The sequence below is a fragment of the Oryctolagus cuniculus genome, chromosome 20 (genome assembly GCF_051225735.1).
Source record: "Oryctolagus cuniculus isolate XC-2025 breed Fujian yellow rabbit chromosome 20, ASM5122573v1, whole genome shotgun sequence".
Lineage (NCBI taxonomy): Eukaryota > Metazoa > Chordata > Mammalia > Lagomorpha > Leporidae > Oryctolagus > Oryctolagus cuniculus.
Genome location: NC_142886.1, coordinates 19,889,378 through 19,916,968, shown reverse-complemented (window position 1 = coordinate 19,916,968; position 27,591 = coordinate 19,889,378). Strand labels below are relative to the sequence as shown.

General features: G+C 53.4%; 1 protein-coding gene across 3 annotated transcripts in view; it reads right to left on the bottom strand.

The window, feature by feature from the left end:
- Window positions 1-1,130: 1,130 nt before the first annotated feature.
- The window catches only part of SUSD6 (sushi domain containing 6), a 98,294-nt gene continuing 71,833 nt past the window's right edge, over window positions 1,131-27,591 (bottom strand). For all 3 annotated transcript variants that reach the window (XM_008248579.5, XM_008248578.5, XM_002721663.6), the window contains 4 exons: window positions 11,410-11,607; window positions 10,253-10,391; window positions 6,645-7,072; window positions 1,131-4,950 (listed from right to left, as the gene is read on the bottom strand). In XM_008248579.5, the coding sequence (XP_008246801.3) occupies window positions 4,925-4,950; window positions 6,645-7,072; window positions 10,253-10,391; window positions 11,410-11,607 (791 nt within the window). In that variant the 3' untranslated portion in view covers window positions 1,131-4,924. The remainder of the gene's footprint in view (window positions 4,951-6,644; window positions 7,073-10,252; window positions 10,392-11,409; window positions 11,608-27,591) is intronic.

The following is a 27,591-nucleotide window of genomic DNA, read 5'->3' as shown; positions in this document are numbered from 1 at the left end:
GCCGGCGCCGTGGCTCACTAGGCTAATCCTCCGCCTAGCGGCGCCGGCACACCAGGTTCTAGTCCTGGTCGGGGCACCGGATTCTGTCCCGGTTGCCCCTCTTCCAGGCCAGCTCTCTGCTGTGGCCAGGGAGTGCAGTGGAGGATGGCCCAAGTGCTTGGGCCCTGCACCCCATGGGAGACCAGGATAAGTACCTGGCTCCTGCCATCGGATCAGCGCGGTGCGCCAGCCGCAGCGCGCGGGCTGCGGCGGCCCCTGGAGGGTAAATCAAAGGCAAAGGAAGACCTTTCTCTCTGTCTCTCTCACTGTCCACTCTGCCTGTCAAAAAAAGAAAAAAAAAAAAAAAAAGAAAATGGGTATTATGGTAAAAGTACGCATGGAGTTAAAACTTTTTTGCACTAGGGCTGGCATCGCGGAGCTGTCATGTCACCACCTGCAATGGCGGTATCCCACACTGGAGCACTGGTTCAAGTCCCAGCTGCTCCACTTTTGACCCAGCTTCCTGCTAATGTGCTCGGGAAAGTAGCAGGTGTTGGCCCAAGTGCTTGGGCCTCTGCCACCCAAATGGGAGATGGAATTCTAGGCTCCTGGCTTTAAAGGCTTGGACCAGCCTTGGCTGTTGTAACCACCTGGAGAGTAAAACAGCAGATAAAAGAGCTCTCTCTCCCTGTTATTCTTTCATATAAATAAATATTTTTAAAAAGTTTTTTACAACAAAATACATTGATCCCATTTTCCCATAGACTTTTGTATCACACAATACCTTCTCCTCACATCTTCTCCACAGAGAGATACCTACAATGGCTGGTTCTGGGCTGAGCTAAAACCAGGCGCCTGGAATGCAGAGCACTCTATGTGGGCAGCAGCAACCCAAGTACTTGAGCCATCACCGGCCGCTTCCCGCAGTGTGCTTTAGCGGAAGGCTGGAATTCAGGGCAGAGCTTGGATCCAAAGTCAGGCATTCCAATATGGGATGGGGCGTCCCAACCAGCGGCTTAACCGCTGTGCCAAACATGCCCCCACGCCTCCTCCACCCCTGTGCCTTCATGGGCACCAACTGACATCCACTCATTTCAATCTACGGTTTCGGCCAGGATATTTCTGCAAGGATCACATCTCCCACAACTGCCTTCGTAAGAACTTTTTTTTTTATTATTATTATTTTAGAAATGCAGTTATATACATAGAACAATTAAAATTAAATTAACTTTGTACAAATATTAAAATACTATCTTCACACCCACTGCAATGTACAGGATACCAAAAAATATATATAAAATAAAATAAAGCAAACCCAAACTGATTGAGTGACATCCTGCACAGAGTCAATTATGCGCGCGTTGTCTGAAACCATTAGGAGAGTACCATTGTGCGAAGGGTGCCACAGTGGTGTGATAACCGTAAGAAGCCAGGGCAGGTGCGGGAGCTGCCTCTCTCTCCCTGCTTAGCAACCAGAGGGCTCTGACCCTGCATCCCCTCCAGCTGGCTTGGCCGCTCAATCAAAATTCTGCCAGACTCCTACTGGAAACTAGACTCCTTTCCCAGAAAAGCTGGCCCTGCCACCTTTCCCTCTCTGGGGAACCGGCCACCGCATCTGCCAAGCAAAATATTCCCCAAGCCCCTACTTGGGGGCCCACCACTGCCTGTCCCCGTGCTGAGAGCGAGGAGACCCAGCAGGTCCACCGAGAGGAGCTCCCGGCCTTGCCGTGGTCCTAGGCCAGCACATCTGGAATCCAGCTGTGGAGTCCACACGTCACTTCCCCTCTAGGCCCTTTTTGCCCTGGCGGGGGTGGGGGCGAGGGTGTAGAAATGTTTGCAGCATATTCCATTCTCTACGCGAGGATGTTCCCGGAAACAGAGGCCGCATTGTCCTGTGGGAAGCAAGTGGCCGAGCACTCAGCTGGGGCAGGGACGGACAGGAGCAGGCGGAGGGCTGCCCGACCCTGCGCTACCGGGGATGGAGCGGGAAGAATACACCTTTGTCTCGCCAGTGGCTTCTCCGCACAAATTTAAAGCTGGGGGGTGGGGGTGGGGGTGGGGGCAAGGTGACAGGGAAGGCAGTATCTGTTGAAGTTCTGTTTGCAAATGGAGTGCTTGTCAAATGTACACTGAAATGCCTCAGAAACCAAACTCACTCACAAAGCGGCCAGGACGCGGCCCACAGCACAGCGCACGCCCAGCGAAACGGAGCACGGCACGCGAAGCACAGAGAGGCAACAGACAGGGTCTGGCTGCTAACCCACGGCCTGGGAGGGCCGGAAACTGAGTGGTTTTCACCAGATTCTGGCCCTTGAAAGTCTCAGGGATGCGACTGCACATCTCCAGGACAGGAAACCTATATTGAATCAGCGCAAGTGTGCAAAGAAAAACAGAAACAACAAAACCCTTTTTATAATGCAAGTCCTTTGGCGCCGCCCGTTTACCCAGGCTTCTGCCCCACTCCCCGGGAAGGCAGGGCTGTGGTCAGTTTCTCCCACCTGCTCCAGGCTCCTGAGGCGGCCCCCTTCCTAAAAGCGCTGTACCTAACGCGGCCTTGGTCGCCCAGCCAGGCCCCACCTCAGGCAGCTGTGGAGCCCCTAATCCCTCTGTGAGCCACAAGGCCCAGAAGCCCTAGGAGCAGAGCACGTGCCAATGGTTACGATTGCTTTGGGGGAAAAGAGAAGCAGCCGTGGGAGGGTCATCACGATGCCAGCAGGAGCCTGTGTCTTCCCGCCTGCACCCACAGGCCCAGGGCTCTCCTCAAAGCCAGCGATGGGGGAGGGGGCGAGGACAGGGCAGCGGGGGCACCCCTATGCTCCGCCCTCCTTCTCTCTCCTGCCTGGTAGGCGAGCCTGGGCTTGCAACCCTGGCAATGGCAGGAGGTGGAAGGCGGCTTCGGAGAAGGCAGGCACCAAGCTAGTCAGTCACCGAGCGGCTGAACGAACCCAAAAATACGAAGTGCAGCCTCTCAGAGGGAAATGCCAGAGGAATCAGGGAGAAAAGGGTGAGCCGCCGCTCAGAAAGGATTCCGGAGCAGAACTGGGGTTCCAGAGGAGTGGGACACAAAAGCTGGGGCTCAGCAGTGAGACCAGGACGTGGCCACCCCTGCACCCTGGTTCCAGGAGGACAAGGGCGCCACTGCGGGTGCGGGAGTCTGTGCGCGGTAAGGCAGCTGGGTCCGCCAGGCTCCCCCCGCTCGAGCTCCTGCCTTCCCCCCTTCCAGCATCTTCCCTGTCTGACCACACTAGCCGGAGCTTCGGGCTCCTGGGTAGGGGGACACGTGGGTAGCCACAGGCACAGCAGGTGCTGCCCTTACCCTGAGAGGAAGGAAGACAACAAGTGGTGGTGAGAGAGGTCAGGGAATGACCAGCAAGTAAAGTGCATTGTGTGTGAATGGAGGCAGGAGAGCAGCGGGCTGGGAGGGGGCTGTCCCTCTAATGCTGGAGCCCACCCAGGCCAGGAGCGAACTCTAGGTCAGGTGCGTAAGTCTACTGGGCTTTATTACTGTTACCATCCCATACAGACGGGCCTGGGGGAGGAGCGAGGGGCGGCACAGGGGCAGCTGCCAAGTGTCCCAGGCCCAGTGCTTCAGAGATTAGAAAAAGGAAAAGCAAACATTCCTTAATGCCACGTCCACCTTCTGAAGATGACTGCCGCTGGGCAGGGCCCCCCCACCCAGCCTGTCAGCATTCAACGGAGGGCAAAGCGAGAGGCCCCTCATCGCCAGGACTCCCCTCCGAGGGCCCTGTACCCACCTGCCCTACCTCCAGGGTGTCGGGGGAGACAAGGAGCCACCTGTCAGCTGGGACAGGCGGACAGGTGGCAAGGAAGGGCAGACGGAGGCAAAGCAGGAGGCAAAGCAGCAGGCAGCAGGCCACTTCCTGGGCACAGCTACTAAGGCACGTGACCGTGGTGAGGACCCTCAGGACTGGGCTGGAGCTGCCTGCAGCCACCGGACTCCTGGCCTGTGCCTCTCCTCTGTCACCACGAACCCAGAAGGGGCAACTTGCCGACTGCCAGTGACCAGGCAGCCACCCCAAGGCAACTCAGCAATTCTCCCGCCCCAGGCCCAGCGGGCGACAAGGAAGCCAGAGTGGCCTGGGATGGAGCCCAGGAGGCAGCACACAACTTCCCCTAACATTGCAGGGAAATGGAAAAACCGAGGCCAGGAAGGCTGCTGCTGGAAGCAGGAAGTGAGAATTTGCATATTCGGAAGACAATCATGATCGGCCACCTTCCTTTCTTCCCTCAGGATCTTCTGGAATCTCTCCACTCAACAAGGCCAGGAGCCTGCACCTCTCAGCTAGACAGCCAGGTGCTGGGACAGCTTTGGCATGATTCTCCAAATCCTCCAGGCTCAACCAAGGAAATGTGCCCTGGGTGTTGACCCAGGGCAAGCCCAGGGACCCACTCCTGCCCCAGTGAGAGCCCCCTGGGACTTGAGAGCTCTCACTCGAATCTGCTCCTGTCAGGGTGGCAGAGCCAGGCCCGGTCCTCCGGGTGGCAGTCAGTAAGGCTTGCAGAGAGCCACAAGCCTGCACAACAGGGGGCTGGACAGGGTGGGGGGAAGGCACAAGTAAACACAGCGGCACTCGGGTCCACATGGGCCCTGGGGGCTGCCGCCCAAGAGCTGGCTGGAGGGGGCTCCCAGGCTCGGGGAGGGAGGGGGGGAGGGTTCGAGCCAGCACATTCAAATATGTCCCTGACAGATGGCCGGGCTGGGCCGGGCAAAGGGCCAGTTCCTCCAGCTGTGCAGCAGGCCGACGGTGATCTTCCTTGAGTTTCCAGTGAGGTGGCTGCAGGCCCTCAGGGATACACAGAAATACAGGTGGCAGCTCAGGTATCCGGGCAGGGTGGCTGGAGGGTACCGGGTGCTCAAACCCACAGGACAGGGAAGAAGGGCAGGGCGGACCCTCGGAGCGAGGACAGGGGCCGGTGGCAGCCCTCATGCTTCTTTCAACAGTGGAATATCTGCAGGGAGACAGGGAAGGGAAGCCCAGTGGTCAGCTCAGGCATTTCTCTGTGGGACTCTCCACTCATCCAGCAGCAGGGGACACACCCAGGTTAAAGCAATCAAACATGGGCCTCACACACCTCTAGGCGGCCAAACAATGCCTGCCTCTTTCCTGGGTCCTCTGGCTCATCTTTCCCGACACCAGCTACGATGAGATCTGATCGCACGGCTGAGTTCTCAAACCCCTGGGCCCCAGCGCGATCACTGCTTTTGCCTTAGCTCTGCCGGTCTAGTCGCCTCCCGTTCTTTCCTCATCCTGCCCTTCCTGGCTACAGAGCCCTGCTTCAGTGCCAGCTCCTCCGGAGAGCCATCCACAGCTGTGTGCCTCTGGGTACATCACAGCCCCGCTCTGGGTTTCGGTCTCCGCACAGCAGCAGACTGGCACCGGATGCTCCTGACTCCCTAGGGGACAGCTCAGGCACGGCCTGCAACACTCACGTTAGTCACCATGTGCCATGTTTTCTGAGCCCCTCGGAACAATGACCCTCCAATCCTGAATTCTGGGAGTTCTTGAGGACAGCCCCTGCCCCCATCTTCCCAACTCACCCACGCTCCCTGCCTCAGCATCAGACTGCAAGCTTCCGGTTTCCCTGAAACCTAAATAGCACCAGGCACAAAACGGGACTGCAGAGATGCCTGTTCCACACACGGAACAAAGCAAGGCTGCAGGGAGAAGCAGGAGGGGCGGGAACCGGGGGAGGAGGGCTGTGGCTTGCACTCAGACGCGTGTCACAGCATGTGGGGCTGACGGTCTGGGGTGTCAGCGGCTTCCACATCCAAACCTGGCTCAACTGCCACACGGCCCCTTGCGAAGCTCCCCAGCCGCTCAGCAAGCAGAGGGCAAGCTGCTGGTCACCAGAGAATTCTAAAGCGAGATCTGCACTCAAGGATGTCTAACTGTGCTTCTTTCAGGTTTCCTAATGCGCCTGGGTACCCAGGAGGCGTGGTCTCCTCTCCGGCTCTTCCAGGAAGGCTTTCCACGAAGAGGAGTGCATCTAGTTTAATCTGCATCCTGATATGCTAGGATTTCACTAAACATACTGTATAGAGGGGCACACTGCAGCCAACAGGTAAACTCCAGGCTCCGGCTAAGGCAAAAGGCAGTAGGCAGTATTCGACAGCTGGTCTGCCACAAAGGAGCTGGTGTGACCAGGGAGGTAGTGTGGTAGTGTGGCATTGTGGGATGAAGCATGCACATTTTGGAGCAATACCCATTTGTTTTCAAACCAGCTCAGCCATTTACCAGTGAGCAACTGACACCCTCTCTGAGCCTCAGTCTCCATGTCTGTAAAATGGTCATGCTAACTAACGCTTCTTGGGCTCACTGTGAGGTTTCACTGAGCTGGTGCAAGAATCTATGACCCCACGGTCTCCTTGCTATCCCTTACCTTTTGGGAGCACAAAGAGCAGAGCAGCAGGACAGACCCCACCTCCACCCAGCTGTCCACCTTTTGATCCAGTACGGCCTTGGGGCCATGAACAATCTCAGAGACTCAAACTATCCAACTTCACAGTGCAGAATCCCAAGCCCTCCCTGGGACTCTGAGGGGGAAATCCTGCTCTGCGGGCTAAGTAGAGAGGCTCCCAGCCCTTCCTCACAGACTAAGGGCCCCGAGCAGCTCGCCACTCACGGTCAGCACAGGCCACCTACCGTCTGTGTACTCCTCCGACGTGAGGGATAAAAGGCTTTGTATGTCACTGTTTTCGGAATCCACGGCTTCTTTGTGTGCCAGTCGGCTGTTCCCTGAGCCGGCCACCCAGGAAGAGGTGGTTGCCTGGTGCACCAGCACTGTCTCTGAGCCCCGGGAGCCCCGGGCCTCGCACAGTCCGGACTGGCCCGGGGCCTCGTCCTCTCCGCCCGAGGAGGAGCAGGCACCCTGGTCCTGCAGCTGTTGCTCTCTTGGCATGCCCCTCCCGCTGGGCCCAGAGCCTTCGGACAGCACGATCTGCACTCTGGGGTCGGCGGGCGGCACACAGTGGCCAGAGCTGCCATACACGGCCTCCTCGTAGGATGGCAATGCGACTGGGACTCCGTCCACCATGATGGAGACCTGGTCCCCAGACACGCCCTGGTCACGCCTGGGTTGGAAGAGGGAGAATCAGAATAAACACAAGTCAGAGAAATGCTGTAACCCAACAACAGCCTCCTTTTTGTGCACGTTTACTCCAAGCCGGGCACAGCGCTCAATGCCTTAGACATCTTCTCCCACTGGACCCTCGACGGAGCTGGCTGGGCAGGGATTCAGCAGGAATGCACAAGGCTCGCACAAGTTAGGTAACTTTCCTACAGTCCCACAGCGGGTGAAGGACAGAGCTGGGATGTGAATCCAGTTCCACCTGCTTCCAGAGACTGCTTCTAACCTCTGGGTGCACAGGTGCTTGGACCTCTGTCCTGTGCAAAAGCTAGGCACCTGCAGACCTGGAAATAAAGCCACTCGTCAGGCCCAGCTGGACAAGAAAGCAAGACAACGATGCTAGCACGTATATGGGAATAAACCGCAGCCGCTTCCTTGTACACTTTAAGGGGCTACACTGGATGCTCTAGAAATTGTATCTTCCTAAAGCCATGGGGGTGGGGGGAGAGAAAGCATTATGGTCTTGAAACAGGGGACTGGACTAGAAATCGGAAGAATTTTGTTCTGACTTAGCCACTCTGCTTGCCTTGCCTGCCCACATCTTTTAAAAAGTACAAGTGAATTGAAACGCAAACACAGGACGGACACACAGCAAGATCTACATAGCGCTCACTGATCCATTCCAAAGGTAGTACTGTGGTGCAACTCCTACCGGGCTCAAGAACGCGGCCGCCTGCCCTCGCCCATTCTCAGCCATTCCGCTTCCTCATCACATCACAGCCAGCCACTCTCCTGATTTCTATGGAAATCACTCCTTTCCTTTTTATTTTTATTTTAGGAAGTTCTACTACCTGAAACACTCGAGTTTAGCTTTGTGCATTTGAAACATTTATATCTACGGAATACATAGTAGCCTGTGTCTGTGTGCCTGGCTTCTTTTACTCAACACTGTGAGATTTATTCATGCAGCTGCCTTGTTTTGCAATCACTGTTGTTACACACATGCTTGACCTACTGGAAAACATAGTGAAGACATTATTTAGCGTGTACCTCCTAAGCACTTCCTCTCTTACATAACTACAGTCTGAATATCCCTTATCTAAAATGCTTGGGACCAGGCGTGTTTCAGATTTCAGATTCTGTAGTCCTTGCACATATACAATGAGACATCTTGGGGACTCAAGTGTAAGCACAAAACTCCTTTGCTTCCAATATACCTTATATCCACATTCTGAAGGTCAATTTCATTCAATATTTTTTAGTGTGCCTATGTTTTGACTGTGACCTGTCATATGAGGTCAAGAGTGGAGTTTTCCACTGGTGGCATCATGTCAGCCCACAGTGGAATTTTGGATTCTGCATTTTCTGACTAGGGATGCTTAGCTTGTTCAACATTATCACACCGCAAATGTGACATTAGTAGAATACGGTCATACAACTTTTCCAGACTGCCTGAGAGTCTGTCTATTTCAGAGGCAGTCCGTTTTCATAGTTAAGGACCGTGCATTCCATTGTGCGGTCCTAGCTCCTTCACTCCTTTTATCTACAACAGTGCACGAGTTTTCCATTCAAGACGCTGGCATTTCTTTGGGAAGGGTCTAGGCCAGCTGTCTCACAGAACGCCCACAATCTGGGTCTGTTTGTTTCCTCAGGATCGGACTCAGGTCAAGTGCTGCCAAGAACATCACGGAGGGGAGGTCGTGTCCTTTCAGCTCCTCGCACTGGGAGGCGCCCACACCTGGTGGCCGACCCCTGTTAGTCACTCTCAACTCCTCACTTGTATCTGGGAGATGAAATCTGTACTTCCAAACTCCAACACTGTGCCCACTGGGAGGAGAGGGGTGGCACCTGTCACAGTGCACTGAGCGTTTTGAAGGAGCGCAAACTCTGATGACAGTGTGGTACAGGCAGCAGTGTGTAGACACATATTTTGTTACTCAAAATAAGTTCTGTTTGTTTAAGAAGTCACACATAAATGGGGTCTATAAAGAAACCAAATCCTCCTTCTACTCAAAAAATATTCAACCAGTTACTATGATCAGACTTACTAGTTAAGTAAGCAAGAAAAAAGACCTCCCTAATACAGAGGAAATGCAGGTTAGATCACTTTGACTTTATGTGGAAATAGGTGATTCTTTCAAACCCTCTGTATTCTATTAACAACCTTTAAAAATGACAGCTACTCCCTCCCCCAAAGCAGAACAAAACAACAGGAAGGAAGAGAAATCACACAGAGCTGCAGACCTTCAAGGCAGCCTGGGCCTGGGCTGCAAACTCCAGCCAGCAGCATTTTACTGAGTGAGGACAGGAGCTGCGGCAGGGCTGGGGGTGGATGGGAAGCCGGGACTGCCCACAAAGAACCAGGGAACTGTGGGGGTGGCCAGTCAACCACGGGAGCCGTGACAGCCTGGGAGAACAGTCCACCAGCAGGGGTGCACTGGAGGGCCACTCCATCCGGCCTCGCCCACCCCCGTGTGGGATGATTTGTGGCTAAAGCAGAAAGGGAAGTGTCAAAGCTAGACAAGAAAAGCTACTCCCTGTTTCTCCTTCGATGCAGGGCACACATTCTCTACCCTCAGCGCATGTCAGAGCCACACAAGAAGCTTGTGTAAAATGCAAACACCAGGGTCCCACTCCAAACCAAATCTACCAGAATGTCTGGGTGCCAACACCCTGCTGCTATGTGTTTTCAGCTCCTACAATCGGAATGTCCCTCTCCACGTGCGGCCGGGACTGGGAACCAGAACAGGAGCACGCTGGAGCACACGTGCATCTGTCACCAGGAGAGGCTTCCCAAATCACACCGGGGGCCCGGGAAGGCCCAAGTCTCGCTCCAGTGTCTGCAGTAAGGCCTGCAAACACACACTCCTAACAAGTCCCAGGAGACGCTGCCGCTGCTGGAGCCACACTTAGAAAAACACTGATGTGCGGGCAAGGTCGTGGCCTTGGAGCTGAACAGATCTGGATTCAGATCCCGCTCTGCCATCACCTCGGCCGGGTGCCATCTTGAGTGAGCGGCTTAATCACTCTGAGACACAGTCTCCTCATCTGGAACGTTCCTGTGGGGATAAAGTAACGCAGGCAAAGCACCAAATGGCAGGCTCGATCCTTTCCCGGACACACAGAGGCTGGCGAGCGTGGCCAGTCACAGGCTGCCCCACGGCGGCACTGGCACCAGGCTCACCTGCTGTGATGAAAGGACTTCAGCTTCGGCTGCACCAGCACGAACAGCACCACGAGGAGGAGAATGAGAGCCACGGAGCTGGCAGTGGAAGCCACTATGGACAGCGTGGGGACCCCAAGCGACGTGTGGGTGTCTTTGTCTGTGGAAAAAGCCATTGTCAGAAGGCTCCCGTACCTGAGGTCCCAAAGCTGACCCATCACCCAGAGACAGGCCACTGGGCCACCTCAGGAGGAACAGCACGGAGCAGCCAAGTGCACTCAAGGAGTTGAAGGAGTTCGTCCCCTATCCCGTTTCCTGAACAGAAAATTCCCTTCACTTTGGGCCTGTGAGGTCCCTCTGATCATAGTAAGCCTGGACAGCCTCCCCTGTAAACCACACTAGCCCATCCTCAGTGGCAGGCTGAGAACCATCAGTCGAATGGGCACATCACTCCTCCCCCTGAGGTGCTCTGTACGCCAACCCCCCAGGGGGGCAGGCCAGGTTATTAGGCCTGGGCTGCAACATGGCCGTGTCCTCAGGTGGCACAGCTTCAGCTGGAAACCTTGGCTTGGTCACTGCCCTTCTCTGGGGTGTCATGGGTTAAACACATTCTGGTCTCAGAGTCATGGGGCAGGGGCGGGGGGGGGGGGTGGTGGTGCACAAAGAAGAGCACATGACACACACTTTTCCGAAGGCAGCTGGACTGCCTGCCGGTGGAGGCAGGAGGAAGAGAGGGCTCTTGTCCAGCTGGGCTGTGGCTCCATAACAAAACAGTCCCGTTTCCATTCAAGGAAAAACAAAACGAAGGAGGCACCAGACAAGGTGTTAGCATTGTGTTCAATGTGCTAGCAGAACACGGTCAAGGGTCACCAGCACTTGGCGATGCAAACCAGAGACCTTGAACATCAAAGGGGCTTTACAGAGCAGGGCAGAGGCCTCACAAAGCCATGGAGCCCCACCCACCCAACACAGTAGGACAAGCACCAGCATTCATCCTGTCCTGTGTCTCCCACCCCCACCCCGTCTTCCAAGGAAACAAAAGTTAGGGGGACTGCAGGATGCAGGATACAGGCAGGGCTACACAGCACCCGGATGGGGACAGGGTGGCGAGCACACGCCATGCCCCAGGGGTTAAAGAGACCGGCACCCCAGCACCCCTCCTCCTCCGCCACACTGACCCTCGTTGAGACGGCAGCTGATATCCATGGCCGGCTTCCACTCGCCGTTCTTGCACGTCAGGTACTTGTAATCGCCCTTCAGCATGTAGCCCTCGGCACACTGGTACTCAATGACGCTGCCGGCTGTCAGGGGCTCTCTGCAGGGCCGGGGGTGGCAGATGTAGCCTCCATTCTCTGGCTGCGGGGGCAGGGGGCACACTGCGAAGACAGAGGGGGACACAGAGAGTGGTACCTGGTGAGCTCTCCAGGCGCTGAGCCCCCCAGAAAAGCTGTGGAACAGGAGGCTGCTGACAGGGGTAACCCTACTGCCTGCAACACTCCCCACCCGCCTGCAGAGAGCTGCACCCAGAGCTGAACACACACTCTGATACAGTCTGGATCCCATAGCGACCGAGACCAATGTGCTTGCCTTAAAACCTGCCGCACACCATGAATCAGACGAAAGGAGACAGGCGCCGCTAGCCTGCCAGGAGGAGTGTTCACCTTGGTTTCCGTACCAGGGCCAGAAAGGGCTCCAGGAGCCCTCAGCCTCAGAGTGTCCCTCCGATGACTCCCCGGGTAGCTGTCCCAGCACCCTGCAGCGCTCCTTCTCTGATACCACCTGTCTCCGTCGGCCCACATCTCCTGTTCAGGGAGGACTGTGGACTGTCACACTGTGATTCCTCAGCAGCCCTGGGAAGCAGTAATCACTACTCCCCTCTGGAGATGAGGACCCAGTAGCTTCGGAAAGTGCACTGACTGTTGGCCCAGCTTTAGGGCAGGTAAGCAGTGCACTTCGGGTCAGAGTCAAGCCTTCTGATTCTAACCCTGTGCTCTCTCTCCCAGCACATACTGCTGCTACCCCAGGAGCTGAGCAGCTGTGAAGGGGTACCCGTGACAGGGTCCCTTCCCCTTCAAACTGGTCAATTAGGGAGACGGCAAGTGGCACCGGGAGCCTGGTCCAGATCAGCCGCAGTAATGATTAAGTCAGAGGAGTCGCAAGGCCTCTGATTCCACCCTGGAAAACACTGCAGAACTGAAGCCCCCAGCAGTGGGTGGCTGGGTCTGCCCAGCCCCAGCACAGCAAGGGCACAGTGGAGGCACTAGGGGATTGCTGTCTGTAAGGTGGAGTGGGGGAGAAGGCAGGATGACCAGGCACCCACGAACTTCAATTATCCAAAAGTCTTCCGGACACAAGGAAGATCAGAAGTTTTTCCAAGGGAAATTCAGTTTTGCTGACAAATACCCTTCCCTCGCTGGAAGTATCTCAAGGTCATTCTGTCTCTCATGTCCTGGAGAGACTGGGAGTCACAGGGCAGCGCCTGCCAGCACATGATAAGATTGCTTCCCCTTCCCGGGCCTCCGACCGCCCTCCACGTAGCTGTGTCCTCTCAGACTTTCTGGCCTACATCACTTCCCTCCAGCCTCCAACAGCTATTGGAGTAGCTATTGGTGTAGGCCAGCCCTCAAGCTGCTTATGCCTTGGGATAGAGACCCAGGAGCTGGTAACAAAACAAAGCTGGCATAGTTGCCTTAGGGATCCCAGAGAGAAGTCCAGCCCCCTCTCTGAAACTAGGAGACAGCCCAGATGAGCCCGCTGCCCCCTGCTGCCCTCAACCTGGCCCACGGTCTTAACCCGGAGGGCAGCAGGCGCTGGCACTCCCTCTGCTGCTGAGTAGCTCGGAGAGGCCTGTGCACCCTGCTCCCTTGTCCAGGGCAGTGGGCCCACCACACGTCTTCCTCCCTCACCCCCTGGCCCTCTTTGGGCCCTGTCTAACCAGTTCATCCTCTCAGTATGCTGCATGGCCCCAAGGCGGCTTCTAAAAGGACTTTCGAGTAGGTCCAAGGTGCTGGGGATTTTTGCCCATAAAAACCACATCTCCAGAGTCTGAGTAGGACCATGGAAGGCCCCAGGTGGGAAAAAAAGCAAGGTTTAAAAAGAAGGGCTGGCACGGTAGCATAAGCTGCTGTCTGTGTGTGCCAGCATCCCATAGGGTTCCTCCCAGCTGCTCTACTTCCAATCCAGCTCCCTGCTAATGTGCCTGGGAAGGCAGCGAAGGATGGCCCAAGTGCTTGGACCCCTGCACCCATGTGGGAGACCTGGATGAAATTTTCTGGCTCCTGGCTTCAGTCTGGCCCAGCCTTGGCCATTTGGGGAGTGAACCAGTAGATGGAAGATCTCTTTCCCTCCCTGTGATTCTGATTTTCAAATAAATAAATACATTTTTTTTAAAAAAAAGGAAGTGAGCTGGAATTAGACTGAATTTCAATTCAGCTAATATTTATTGATTACTGTATAAAGGGCATTGTGCTATGCTCTGGAAAAAGATATAAAAGAGCAGCACATCAGTACTTGCAGCCCAATAGGAATATGACCAAAAAACTGCACACTTTATTTTTGAAATACAGAGTATTTCAAAAAGTTTGTAGAAAATGGAATTAAGGGAGAAGTTTATTTAGGTGCAAACATAATTTCAAATCCATGCACAGTGTTTTACATAATAAGCTTTTTAAGACTTTTAAAAAATATATATATTTATTTATTTGAAAAGTAGAGTTACAGGGAGGAGGAGAGGAGAGAGGAGGGGAGGAGAGGATGAGATCCATTGTCCAGCTGCTTGGTTCATTCCCCAAATGGCAGCAACAGCCAGGCTGAAGCCAAGATCCTGGAACTCCATCTAGGTCTTACACATAGACAGCAGTGGCCCAAGCACTTGTAGCATCTTATGCTGCTTTCCCAGGGGCATTAGCAGGGAACTGGACCAGAAATGGAGCAGTTAGGGCTGATGCTATGGTGTATCAGGTAAAGCCACCATCTGCAGTGCTGGCATCCCATATGGCACCGGTTTGAGACCCGGCTGCTCCACTTTCCATCCAGCTCTCTTTTACGCTTGAGAAAGCAATAGAAGATGGCCCACATCCTTGGGTCCCCTCCCCCACCCCTCCCCCACCACATGGGAGACCCCAAAGAAGCTCCTGGCTCCTGGTTTCAGATGTGCCAAGCTCCAGCCACTGCAGCCATTTGGAGAGTGAACCAGCAGATGGAAGACCTCTTTTTCTGCCTTTCTGTAACTCCACCTTTCAAACAAATAAATAAATCTAAAAAAAATAAAAAAAAAAAAAGAAAGAAAGAAAGAGAGAGAGAGAGAGAGAAATGGAGCAGCTGGGACTTGAACCCACACTCAAATGGGATGCTGGTGTTGAAAGTGATGGCTTAGCCTACTATGTCTCAACAATGGTGCCAGTCTCTTGCTGAAGATCCCGCATATGCATGTATTACAAGGATTTTTGCATCAAAATAAACATCTTTTAATGCCATTTTCCATGACTTTTTTAAGTGCCCACATATATATATATATATATATATATATTAATTTTTGGTGGGGCTGGCGCTGTGGTGCAGTGGGTTAATCCTCCGTCTGCGGAGCCGACATCCCATATGGACTCTGGTTCTGGTCCCAGCTGCTCCACTTCCTATCCAGCTCTCTGCTATGGCCTGGGAAAGCAGTGGAAGATGGCCCAACTCCTTGGGCCCCTGCACCCTCATGGGAGACCAGGAAGAAACACCTGGCTCCTGGCTTCGGATCGGCGCAACTCCGGCCGTTGCGGCCAGTTGGGGAGTGAACCAACAGATGGAAGACCTTTCTCTCTGTCTCTCCCTCTCACTGTCTGTAACCCTACCTGTCAAATAAATTAAAAAATCTTAAAAAAAATTTTTTTGTGGCTTCTGGACTTGGGATTTAAGGCCACTTCCCCTACTCTGAGGTTATAAAGTTATGCTCCAATATTTTCTTTAACATTTTATAAATTGGGTTTTTATTTAAACAGTACTTTAATAGGAAAAAGCTTTGGGAGATAATACAGTGTAAAATTAAAAAAATAAGGGTGCACAGCCCCTCTCCTGTCCCCGGCCATCCGGTTCCCCTCTCCAAAGGCGACGCAGGGGTTTCTCCTGTGTTCTCTCACAGGTAACTCTCCGCTCAGACTGACTCTGGATCCAGGCCAGCGGAGGAAGCTCTCCCAGGAGAGATCACATCTTGTGGGGGAGCGTGGACGGGCTCTCCCGGAGGAAGTGGCACTCCACACAGGGCTGCCTTTCAGCAGGAAGGGAGGTGGAGCTGAAGCCAGCACACTGCAGTGGGGAAGTGCAGGTGGGTCCGGAGATGCCAGCAGCACGGTTTAGCTGGGTTGAACGGCAGACTCCGTCCTAAAATACTAAGTCGCGCAGAGCCGGGAACCACCTGACAGAGGGCCCTGACTGCAGAAGCATCGCTTATACTCGGAGCCAGAAGTGCCCAATCCACAGACGTGGGTCCCGCTGGGAAGACCTCTTAGAGGGACTTCAAGAGGACAGCAACCCTGCGGAGTTAAACAAACTCAGCACAAAAGTTCTGCCATCTATAAAGGTCACACAAAGGAAGTAAGCAGGTATGTTAGCTCGACAACATGAGACGCAGCTACGGGTTCATGGAAGGAAAACAAGGGTGCCTTAGAGGAAGACATGGGGGCCGGTGTGGTGGTGCCGCAGGTTAAGCTGCTGCCTCGGAGCGCCAGTTTGAATCCTGGCTGCGCCACTTCTGATCCAGCTCCCTGCCAATGCCACCTGGGAAAGCAGTGGAAGATGGCCCAAGTAAGTGCTTGGGCCTCTGCATCCATGTGGGAGACTTGGACAGAGTTCCCAGCTTCAGCCTGGCCCAATGCTGGCCACTGTAGCCATCTGGAGAGTGAACCAGCAGATGAAAGATCTCTTTCTCTCTCTTTCTGTAACTGCCTTTCAAATAAAGAAAGAAAGGACAAAAATTTTTTTAAAATAAGCATGAGGTAGGAACAAACAAGGTCATTTTAAGATCCCAGGAGCACAAAAACAAAACAAAATCTCTTATCCAAAGACCACAGTGGAAGAGTCCTGGCCCAAAGGAGTTCTGGGGTTAACAGGAAAGGGAAGAATATCAGCACCCACACAGCCAGCAAATCACCTGGTGGCTTCTGGAAGCCACTGTTACCGGCCAGAGGCTGACGTGAGCCTGGGGTTCTCTGGCAGCTCCAGGCTCACGGAGGAATTCCAGGCTCTGCTCTTAGCCTGGGAAGACACTGGACTCATCTGATCAAGCAGTGCTACATAATTTGAAAATGAGAGGAAGGTCAGGCAGAACACAATTTAATCAATTCTACTTAGCTTCCTGTCTGTGCTTCACTGTCTCCCATAGCCGCTTGGGGATCCAGTGTGCTCAGGAGATGGCAAGTGAATTCTTCAGGGGCCAGCAGAGGGCCTGGCTCACAGCAGGCACTCCGGGAAGGCTATGCACACAGCTGCAGAGGATGCAGATGGCGCAGAAGCAGAAGGAGCTGGCAGCAGCTTGCACTTCAGGGTCACCCCAGCTCAACACCCTCCAGAAACCAACAAGAACTCTCAGTGAGTTCTGCTTTTGTTGTTTTGGGGACCAGTCTTTCAGGAGGAAGAGGCAAACCAAACACAACACCCTTACAACACTTCAACAATCAAGATAAAACAAGCTCCAGGAAAGGCAGCTGGGTGTGGGTGTGAAACCATTCAGTGTAACAAACAAAACCAAGGGGCCGGCCTTGTGGCAAAGCGGCTGACTGCAACCTGGCATCCCATGTGGCTGCCGGTTTGAGCCCCAGCTGCTCCACTTTCGATACAGCTCTCTGCTGTGGCCTGGGAAAGCAGTGGAAGATGGCCCAAGTCCTTGGGCCCCTGCACCTGCGTGGGAGACTCGGAGGAAGCTCCAAGCTCCTGGCTTCAGATTGGCACAGTTCCAGCTGTTGTGGCCATCTGGGGAGTGAATCAGTGGATAGAAGACCTCTCTTTCTCTTTCTGTGACTCTGCCTTTCAAATAAATAAAATCTTAAAAAACAAAAAAACAAAAAACAAAAAAACCAGAACCAATACCTGAGCCCCTTCAAAACAAGGTGTGGGAAGTAGACAGTATGAGGACCAGCACCAACTGCCCGAGCCTCAAAGGTATCAGAAGGGAGTAGGAGAGGCAAATTAAATAAAATACCAGTGCATTCTGTGGGGCAGGTGTTTAGTCAAGGACACCACAGCCCATAGCAGAGAACCTGGGTTCCATACTTGGCTCCAGCTCCTGACTCCAGCCTCCTGCTAAGGCAGATCCAAGAGGCAGCAGGGAGGGCTCAAATAGCTGGGTTCCCACTACCCACATGGGAGACTTGGATTGAGTTCCTGCTCCCGGCTTTGGCCTGGCCCTGCAGTGGTGGGCATCTGGAGGGTGAATCAGCAGATAGGAGCTCTCTTTCTATCTGCCTCATTCTGTCTCTCAAATAAATAATAAATACATATAATCCCATTACATTCTAAAAAGACTCATCAAGAAGGCTTTCTGGTTGATGGGCAATTACCAAGAAAATACTACACTGCTGAGCAGGGTAACTGAGGGCTTCAGAAACTGGGTCAGGAGTTCACTCCAGGTTTGGAACAGCTTTAGACTAAAATATTGGTGCAGTAGCAATTAGGACACAACAGGGCACACAGAAACAGGTGCTTAATGAAAATGTTGAAAGGCAGGGTGGCCAGAGAGCTTTCCTGGGAATGCAGGGGGAGAAGAAACAGGGTCCCCCAAACCCAACTCACCAGCTGCAGTTGCGATCTGAGCACCCTAGGCAAGGCCGTAAATGTCCTTGTTAGGTTGTAATTCTATCAGTCAGAGTCGGCCCTCTCCAAACAAGTGCCTAGGAGGGCCACAAAGGTTCCAACCTAGAGAACACACGTTACACAGCCAACTCCAAGGTGATCAGTGAAGCAGGGTCACGTATGACACAAGCTGTTCACGTGCCTGTTTCTCTACCAGCCTGGGGTGTCCCTTTCAGGCAGAGACGATCTTACCCTTCTGACAACCAGAGAGCAAGAGAAACAAACACATGGAAATCACAAACCTTGCACAGAGCTATCCAACAGTATCTTCACGTGCACACAGATGTACGTTTAAATGTTCTGGTAGTCACGTTAAAAAGGTAAAAGGGGAGGGAGGTGTTTGGCACAGCAGGTTAAGCTGCTGCTGAGACACAGGGCATCCCATATTCTAGTGCCTGGGTTTGAGGCCAGGTTCTGCTCCGATTCTAGTTTCAAGCTTACGCCACCCATGTGGGAGACCTGGACTGAGCTCCCAGCTCCTGGCTTTGCCCTAGCCTACCCCTGGCTGCTGGGGGCATTTAGGGAGCTAAACAGTGGATGGGAGGTCTCTGTCTTTGTACCTTTCGAGAAAACAAGGCAATGTGGGTTAGATGGCTGGCCTCACCACCTCCAAGGTTTATTTGTAAAAGACCTGCAGCCATTGTGGATCTGATTTTAGCACAGGGTGAGGAGAAACATCCTGTCCCTGCAGAAGCTCCTTAGTCCCGGCAGATTAGGCAGGAGCAGGAACACAGGCAGGGTTCAACTCCCTAAGAGATACCAGGGCTGCTTCCATCCGTGGCGCTCTCGGGCCTTCTGCCTTCCTGAGCCCCCACTCAGTCAAAAGTCTACAACAGGCTGCAGGGAGAGGGACATGAGATGGTTTCTCATGCTACTTGCAACCTTCCTCTCCTATGAGACAGACCTTCCCAGCAGTCAGACAGGAAGCCCATTGTCTGGCCCCATCCCTTTTCTCATGAGAACTTCCCACAGGCTGGGGGAGGGCTGGCCTGCAGTGGCTCTAGACTTTTTTTCAGGGTGTGGCGCTGGAGCTGGGCTGGGCGAATATACAGGAGACACCACCCAAGGTGGAGGCTGCCCCCTGTGGCTCCCCCCCCCCCCCAATCTGATTAATCACTGACAGATGGGTCTGGGCTCCTCGCACCCTGCTCCCCACAGGAGAGGGGAAATGCCAGCTAGTAGCCTCAGAGCCAAGCAGAGAAAGAGCGGTTCCTCTATACCTGCAGGCAACCACCAGAAGTCCTTAGTCATTCAGGAAGTGCTTTTTTTCCCCTGGGCCTGCAAACTCTGACCTGAGTCCAGGCAGTCGGCTGGGACGCCACCCACTGTGGTGCAAAAGTTCCTAGGTCCCAAGTTTCCCAACTGCCTATTCCAGGAAATGTCCCCAGGCACTACCAGAAAGAGCAACCAGCAGCACAGGGTACAGTGACGTGGGTGTGTGAGTGGTGGTATCTACAACCAGCCGGCCAGGAGTGGTGTGCAGCTCTAGAGGCCACCTGCCGAGCAGCCTGGGGGGCAGATCTTCCTCTTCCCCAGTTTCCACATCTCTAATGCGGAGATTCAAAAGGCATCCGTCTCCGGGGCTGCTGTGCAGGTCAGGCCCAGCACACGCTAAGCACTCAGTAACCAGCCGTCCTCCTCTGTGTCCCAGGGACACCTTCACTCCTCTCTGAAGCGGACGCTGTGTCCTTTCTCTGCAGCAGCTTTCTCACAGGGCCCCTTCCCCCCAGTTACTCACCCCTGCAGAGTACAGAGCAGGGATTTGTTCTGTTTGTAGCCCCAGTGCCCAGCAGAGTAGATGCTTAGAAGAAACTGCCTTACCTTGCAGATTCTGTCTTGTTTTTAACTCCTGTGGGCCACAGTGGTTGAGAAGAGTCAGAGACTAAAGTGCTCCAAACTGGTGCCCAACCAGGAGCATTACTCCCTGCCTAACGGACAAGGGACAAGGGCCACATGCTGTCAGGCCAGGGTGGAGGTGTCAAACAGGGGGATCAGGGTGTGACCAGGGGCCCACTCTGCAACTGTCGGCTCTGCTCCTTGCCAGCCAGTCCCCGCTCCGTGGGACTTGGAGAGGCCGATAAAATCACACACCTGGAAACGTCTTCATCCCTGGCACAAATCAGAGATGCCTGATGAATTTTTACACTTATTTTCAGCAGCACATTAAATCCTTATCTGTGACTTTTGGAATGGGGTAGGGCAAAGGATTTGGTAAGAAAAAAAAAAAAAAGACCACTGCAGAAACCTCTGAGTATTTGGAGAAGGGCAGGCAGGAAACAGAGAAGGATGTGTGGGGGTGGGGGTGGGAGTGGGGGTGGCGACTGTCTGTTCTCCCCTGCTCCAGCTCAGGAATTGCCAGCTGCTTCACGAACCCTTCACTGCTTCTCTTCTCAGACCAGGGCTCCTCCTGGCTGATAAACAACCTCCACATGGCCTGCTAGCCTTTCACCTTCTGTTCTGGAGGCTGGGCCCCTCCCCCTGCTAGGATAGCTACTGAAGAGGGTGGCAGGAGACCCTCCTCCATTCAGCCACTCAGTGCCAGAGCCATGCCCCAGTGAAGTGACCTCCAGAGCAGAGCCCACGGCGGCCCCCACCTCCACCTCTAAAATGATAGGGTGACAGCAGAGCCAGGGGGCCGGGCCGCTGCCCACGTATTAACTAACCAGTGCTACCGCATCTCCCCTGAGGAGGCACCAGCGGGTTCCGAGCCGGCGGAGGATGTTTATCTTTCCCTCACCAGCAGCTCCTGCGCCAGGGCTCCGTCCTCCACCCCACCGCCAATCCAAACCACACAGCATCTCTGCCCACAGAATCCCCTGCCTCCGGGAGCCACAGGCAGGTCCTCTGAGGAAGCCCAGTCTGCGGCCTGAGACACTGCCCACCCTCAGAGGGGTACCTGATGAGCAGGTGGTGATTAACTCAGGGCTGGCTTAGAGTTTAAAGCAGAGCTGGACTGATTCTGCCACGTAACGGTAACTCCTGATGCCGGATTGAGTATTGTACACACAAAGCAGGCCTTCAAGAAACACACTTAAAGTTAAAGCAAACCTAATGAGGTCTGTGGCAGGAGAGAGGAGAGGATTAACCTTCATCACCGGACACCACAGTGGCCCTTCAGTGTTGTCCTATTGATCTCTCCCCCCCCGGGGTAAATACTCAAATGTAGTAACAGCCTGAGGTCACACTGGCTTGACCCGCTCCCTAGTGTGGGGAAGCTGCTGGGTGACCGCTGCCACGGAGGACGACATGGCGGTGGGGTGCGTGGGGACAAGAGCTGCTGCGGCTCCTGTCCAGAGGGGAAAACGACTGGGGAGTTCACAGGTGGCCAGAGGACTTGGGTCATCCCTCAAGTGGGGCCATGTTTTTCCAGAGAAGTGGTGGCCAAAGGCGAGACAGAGAGTTCCCTTCACCCGTCTCTCTGCACGACAAACAATGGAGCCGTGTGAGGATCTGAGATGCCAGTGCTGTGAGGGGGAGGAGACCCGGGGACAGCAGAGAACTCAAGCCTTCCCGGAGGGAGCTGCGGGAGGAGGGCTGTCGCAGCACGGGCTGTGGCCTACAGCGGTCGGGGCCTCTGGGGCATCTCGGCCGCGTACCACCCCTGCTGCTCCTGGGGCCTTGACCACCACCAAAAACACAAAACAAACAAACACACGAAGAAACACTGCAGCCATGGCCAAGGCCTACCATCAGCACAGCTCCGCAGGTCCCAGAGGGTCACCCCCAGAAGTGAGGGGAGAGGGTTGAGTGGATGTGACTGGCCACGAGGCTCGTGGAGAACTCCGTGGGGGCTTGTGCAGGGCCTGGCCCTATCGTGAGACAGACTGTAGAAGATAAAAGGACGGTAAGGTTTTTGGCGAGGAGAAGGGAGTGGGTGAAGCTGCCAGGAACACAGGTCTTATCTATGAACCAACAGGTAATGAACACTGTACTCAAAAGCTACAAGTCCATGGACCCGGACAGTCCTCCTCCGTTTTGTGCAGGATGGGATTCTCTGCTTTAAACCCCCAAATCTAAAACCAGCTTCCCCATGGCCAGCAGAGGAAGAGAGGCTCATCTTGGCTTCTTGTTTCCCTTTGTGTGGCCTGCAAGCGGAGCTCTCACCAGCTGACCACGGACTGGGAGGCATTTTCTTGTTCTTGCTGACTTCCAACCTTTGGTCCTGTGAGAGGCCAGGTGGGTGACCTGGGGACTGCTCAGTACACCAAGCACCGGGTATCTCTTTGCTCCTCCCATACGCTTTTCCTGGTGAATCCTTCCCACATGCCGTTCTCTGAGGAAGCCATACTTCAGCCTCTGTAAGATCTTTAAAACCAACAGGAATCCACTGAGATGTCCATAGCAGGGCACCTGGCCCGTCAGCTCTAGAATTTGCCCATGATCTTCGCCTGCATTTATCCACCTGGCCCCTAGGACACCATCTGGGCTCTCTTTGATCATTAAGAAAGCAACCTCAGAACATAGACTGGGAAGGGACCCGGGCTGGCAGTAGACACCTGCACCCCATAGGACCTGGGTTCAATATCTGGTTCCTGACTCTACCTCCTGCTATTGCAGATCCTGGGTGGCAGTGGTGATGGCTCAAGCTATTGGTTCCTGAAACCCATGTGGGAGACCTGGATTGAGTTCCTGGCTCCCAGCCCACCCCAGCCAAGCCCTGCCCTAGCCCCAGCCATTGTGTGGGCATTTGGGAAGTGAATCAACAGATAGAAGCTGTGTATCTTTGTCTCCTCTCTGTCTGTCTGTCTGTCTCTCTCTCTTCTCCAAAGGAAAATAACAACAAATAAACAACTACAGATCAGTGAGACTTGGGCCTGGACTAGGTTAAAGTCGGGAGTAGAATCTCAACCAAACTTTTATTTTTTTAGTCTAAAGACCGTGCCCATCACCTGCTATAGCTTCTCTTGGTTTCCAGACCCATCTGTCAGGTCACTTTGACTGGCGACAGAGGTTCCTGGTCAGAAAGTAATGGTTGCTACGGATTCACCCACTCTGCATGCCAGCAAATAGTTATGTCCAAATGCCACCTTGGTGAACAGAAATATTCTCAATCTCTTGTCCTCCAAATACCAGGCTTAACAACCTTCACTCAAAGGAAAGGAAAAAAGATGTACAGGTATTGGTCATTCTCTCCAGGTTACACGTTTCTAACAGGAATCCCTTCAGTAATATAACAAATAGCCACTGAGCACCTACTGCATGCCAGGTTGGTGCTGGAAACTCAAGAGCAAATAACCCACAGTCTGTCCTCGAGAAGGTTTCAGTCTCTGTGAAAATGGGTAAGGACCCCCAACCAGATTTATTAAAGGTAATCAGTACTCTGTTTACCACAGGTGGGTGGGAAAAAGACACTGGCCCTACTCTCTGGATGCCCACTGTCTAGTAAGTGACCACAACAGATATGTGTTAGAAATCAAGACGGGCTGGGACAGGCATTTGTCACCGTGGTTAAGATGCCACTTGGGATGCCCACATCCCATGTTGGAGTTGCTGGGTTTTGAGTCCCAGCTTCACTCTGCATTCCAGCTTCCTATTAACGTGCACCTACAGGGGCAGCAGGTGATGGCAGAAGTAATTAGGTCCCTGCCACCCATGTGGGAGACCCAGACTGAGTTCCTGGCTTCTGGGTTCAGTCTGGCCCGGCCCAAGCCGTTGAGGGCATGTAAGCAGTGAACCTGCAGATGGATGGACAATCTCTCTGACATTCAAATCAACTAAAGACATTTCAAAAACTTTAAAAATCAATATGGGGGCCAGTGCTGTGGTGCAGTGGGTTAAAGCCATAGCCTGCAGTGTTGGCATCTCAAGTGGGTGCTCGTTTGAGTCTCAGCTGCTCCACTTCCGATCCAGCTCCCTGCTAATGCACCTGGGAAAGCAGTGGAGGATGGCCCAAGTCCTTGGGCCCCTGCACGCACATAGGAGACCTGGAGGAGGCTCCTGGCTCCTGGGTTCAGCCTGGCCCAGCCCAACTGCTGTGGCCATTTAGGGAAATGAACCAGCATATATAGATGATCTCTTTCTGTCTCTCCTTCTCTATGTAACTCTGCCTTTTAAATAAATGCATAAATCTTTAAAAAAAATTTAATGTGGGCTACAGGAGATTCTGAAAGAGGATTAATCCAATGGGGAAGAGACCTGAGAAGACAAAAGAAATGGTATCAGAGCTCGAACTCAAGGGAAGTGGGACTGTGACCACAGGGTAAGGGAGAGTGGAAGAACACAGAAGGAAACAAGCACACAAAGGCAGAGGATCAAGAGGCTGCACGTTGCAGGAAGTCAAGAACAATTCCAGGGTTCGGGGGAAGGCTTCAGATGCAATGCTGTAGAATGTGAAATCATGGGGCCGGCGCTGTGGCGCAGTAGGTTAATCCTCTGCCTGCAGTGTCGGCATCCCATATGGAGGCCAGTTCTAGTCCTAGCTGCTCCTCTTCCAATCCAGCTCTCTGCTGTGGCCTGGGAAAGCAGAAGAAAATGGCCCAAGTCCTTGGGCCCCTGCAGCCACGTGGGAGACCAGGAAGAAGCACCTGGCTCCTGACTTTGGATCAGCACAGCTCCGGCCATTGCAGCCATTTGGGGAGTGAACCAACGGAAAGAAGACCTTTCTCTCTGTCTCTCTCACTGTCTGTAACTCTACCCATCAAATAAACAAATAAAATCTTAAAAAAAAAAATGAAATCTTGAGGTGAGATTTTAATAACTCTTAGCATCCTAAAACACAGAAGCATGTTATTCACAAAAAATCAAAGTCTGCTCCGAAGTACCAGTCCAACCAAAGAGGCCAACCACGTGCATCTGGCTTCCTGCTGGAAGAGACTTTCCAGTACACTGGGTGGGCTGGCAGGGGAGAGGTGTGGGGGGTGCGGCGGTGGCACATGGGGAGGGGGAGGAGCAAGGGAAACTATGTGGGATTTCCAGTGCAGCTGCGTCACCACGTCTGCCTAGGTGAGGGGCACCGGAAACAACTGGGGCGCTCGGAGGATACAAAGATGGCTTCTGTCAACTTCTCTCCCGGGATCCTCCCACAAGGCACAGATGGCCTATCCCTGGAGGACTGGGTCCCACAAAGCAGCTGCCCCTGGGTCCTGGTTCTAACAGCTGGGGTCACAGGTCCTCTGTGCACAAGCTGAATGCCAGAAATCAATGGGTCCCATTGTGCCTGCATGTGGAGCTCTCAGTCCAGCTCTGGCCCTGTGTCTGCTTGGAGCAAGGACTGGGGAGAAAATAACGCTGTAGTCTGTGAAAGACTGTACTTAGAAATGCAAGGAATGATAGAGTTTAAAAAAATCCAACTTTCTGGAAATCATCCTGACTTTGCCAGGAAACTGCGGAGATGCGAACTGTTTGGGAGCTAAGGCCATGCCGATAAAGCAGGGGGGAGGGGATGGAAGGAGGACAGATCACAATCAGAGGAAAATGACGCGTGCCTCTGTCCTCCTCCTCTTCCTGCCCGGTGTTCTCCTTGCCAACCAGAAAGCTGGCTGGATGCTTCACGTGTTAGAAAACGGAGTAAAAATCCATGAAATGACGTGTGTGCACACAGAGCGTGCAACTGTATGATTACATAATTAGGCACATTAAAGTATTTGTACTGCTGAGACTAAAAGCCCCTCCTCGAAGGCCCTCTACCAAAGTTGAAAGGGGAAAAAGAAAATAGAAAATAAAGCATCTAATTGCAATCTCCCACAAAGCCAGACCTCCCCAGCTGGTGCCACAGCTGAATTCTCTTAATTAACATGTTGTAACGGCAACTATGAAAGACACCGTACGCTTTCCGACTCCGTGCCGTGGCCAGCCAGGCAGGGGAGAGCCCGCAAAGCTGTCAGGACAGACTGCTCTCTTTTTTAGTCCCCTGGTGTAGGGCACTGGGTAGTTCTTTTCTAAAACTCTGTTGTTTAAAGCACTCCACACTCAGCGAGTGAGGAGCTGAACTGGAGAGATTTGACAAAGTTCACGGTCTAGGAGCTGGTTTACTTTGTGGAGGTTGTTTTCCTTTCAAACTGCTCAAATCTGGGGCTAGCAATGTTTGAGCAGGCCAGATTTTTAAACAAAAGCCCATCTGACAGCTTAAAACCCTATAGGTTAAACGTATCTAAATGGAATAAAGATGACAGGAATTAGCATATAAATGAGTGAACACAGGGGGAAAGGCACTAACACATGGAGAGGAGGTCAACATGTAATGTATTCCAGACAGCAGACTCTGGCAGCTCTGGGAAGACAAAGACACTTCTGTCTCTGCAAGGCCACGTCACACCAGCACCTGCTACAGGTAGTCCCCCACATGCCTGAACAGGGCCCTCAGAGTCAAACAATAGGTCTACATTGTGTAAGAAGGCTGTATTTTCAAAAAGCCAAAAAAGACCACTAAGTGTCCAACTGTACCCCATCCTCTGGGCACAATCTGGAACAATCTAATGAGGGCGTGTAGACTTCAGAGCTGTGTGTATGTGTGTGGTTTCTTTTAGCAGCTGACAGTCAAGGAGTGTCCCACAACGGTGACCTCCCCCCTTGCAGCACACTGGCTGCATTGCAGAATCTTTTTTTTTTTTTTTGGACAGGCAGAGTGGACAGTGAGAGAGAGAGACAGAGAGAGAAATGTCTTCCTTTGCTGTTGGTTCACCCTCCAATGGCCGCCGTGCTGCGGCCGGTGCACTGCGCTGATCCGAAGGCAGGAGCCAGGTACTTATCCTGGTCTCCTGTGGGGTGCAGGGCCCAAGCACTTGGGCCATCCTCCACTGCACTCCCTGGCCACAGCAGAGAGCTGGCCTGGAAGAGGGGCAACTGGGACAGAATCCGGTGCCCTGACTGGGACTAGAACCCGGTGTGCCGGTGCCGCAAGGCAGAGGATTAGCCTAGTGAGCTGCGGCGCCAGAAGGTAGAAGCATTCAAGCTCCCTCCGGTGTATGTGGCCACCCAGATGCTGCAGGGCGTGTGCTGTTGCTTGGCACGCGGCCACACCTCACAACCTCTCAAGAGGTTCTTTCTCAGCTACTACACAAAAGTCCTAATTCACTACACAAGGTCAATCGGGGAGTCCATTTACAATGTACCAGAGCACAGACTGTGCCGAAGACAAATGTTTAAAAGGAAACTGCCCGGCCTTTGGAACTGTCTCACAGGATATCAAATTTAGATTCCTTGTCTCTCAATCAACCAGCTCTGAAGTCCCAGAATCATTCTGATGAACCCAGAGAAGACACAGGCTAAAGTGGGCCCACATACAAATGAAGCATATGTCCAGGACCAAGGATCTTCGGCACTCAGCAATGAACACGCACCTGCATTTTACAAAGAGACCAGGACCGCATCCAGAGCCCAGAGGTTTGCACTGCGCCTTGCAACGTCAAGCCCGTCAGCACCTGCACAAGCCTGTTGCTCAGGAGGAAAGCTCCCCCTGGGTTTCCCCACCTCTATGCCCTGTTGATGGAAAAGACTTGTCAAACATGCAATCAGGGCCCTGAAGAATCTTCGCAGGTGCATCCAGCCAGACCCTGCAGAGTAACCTTGGTGGCACAACAGTTCCTTTTCAA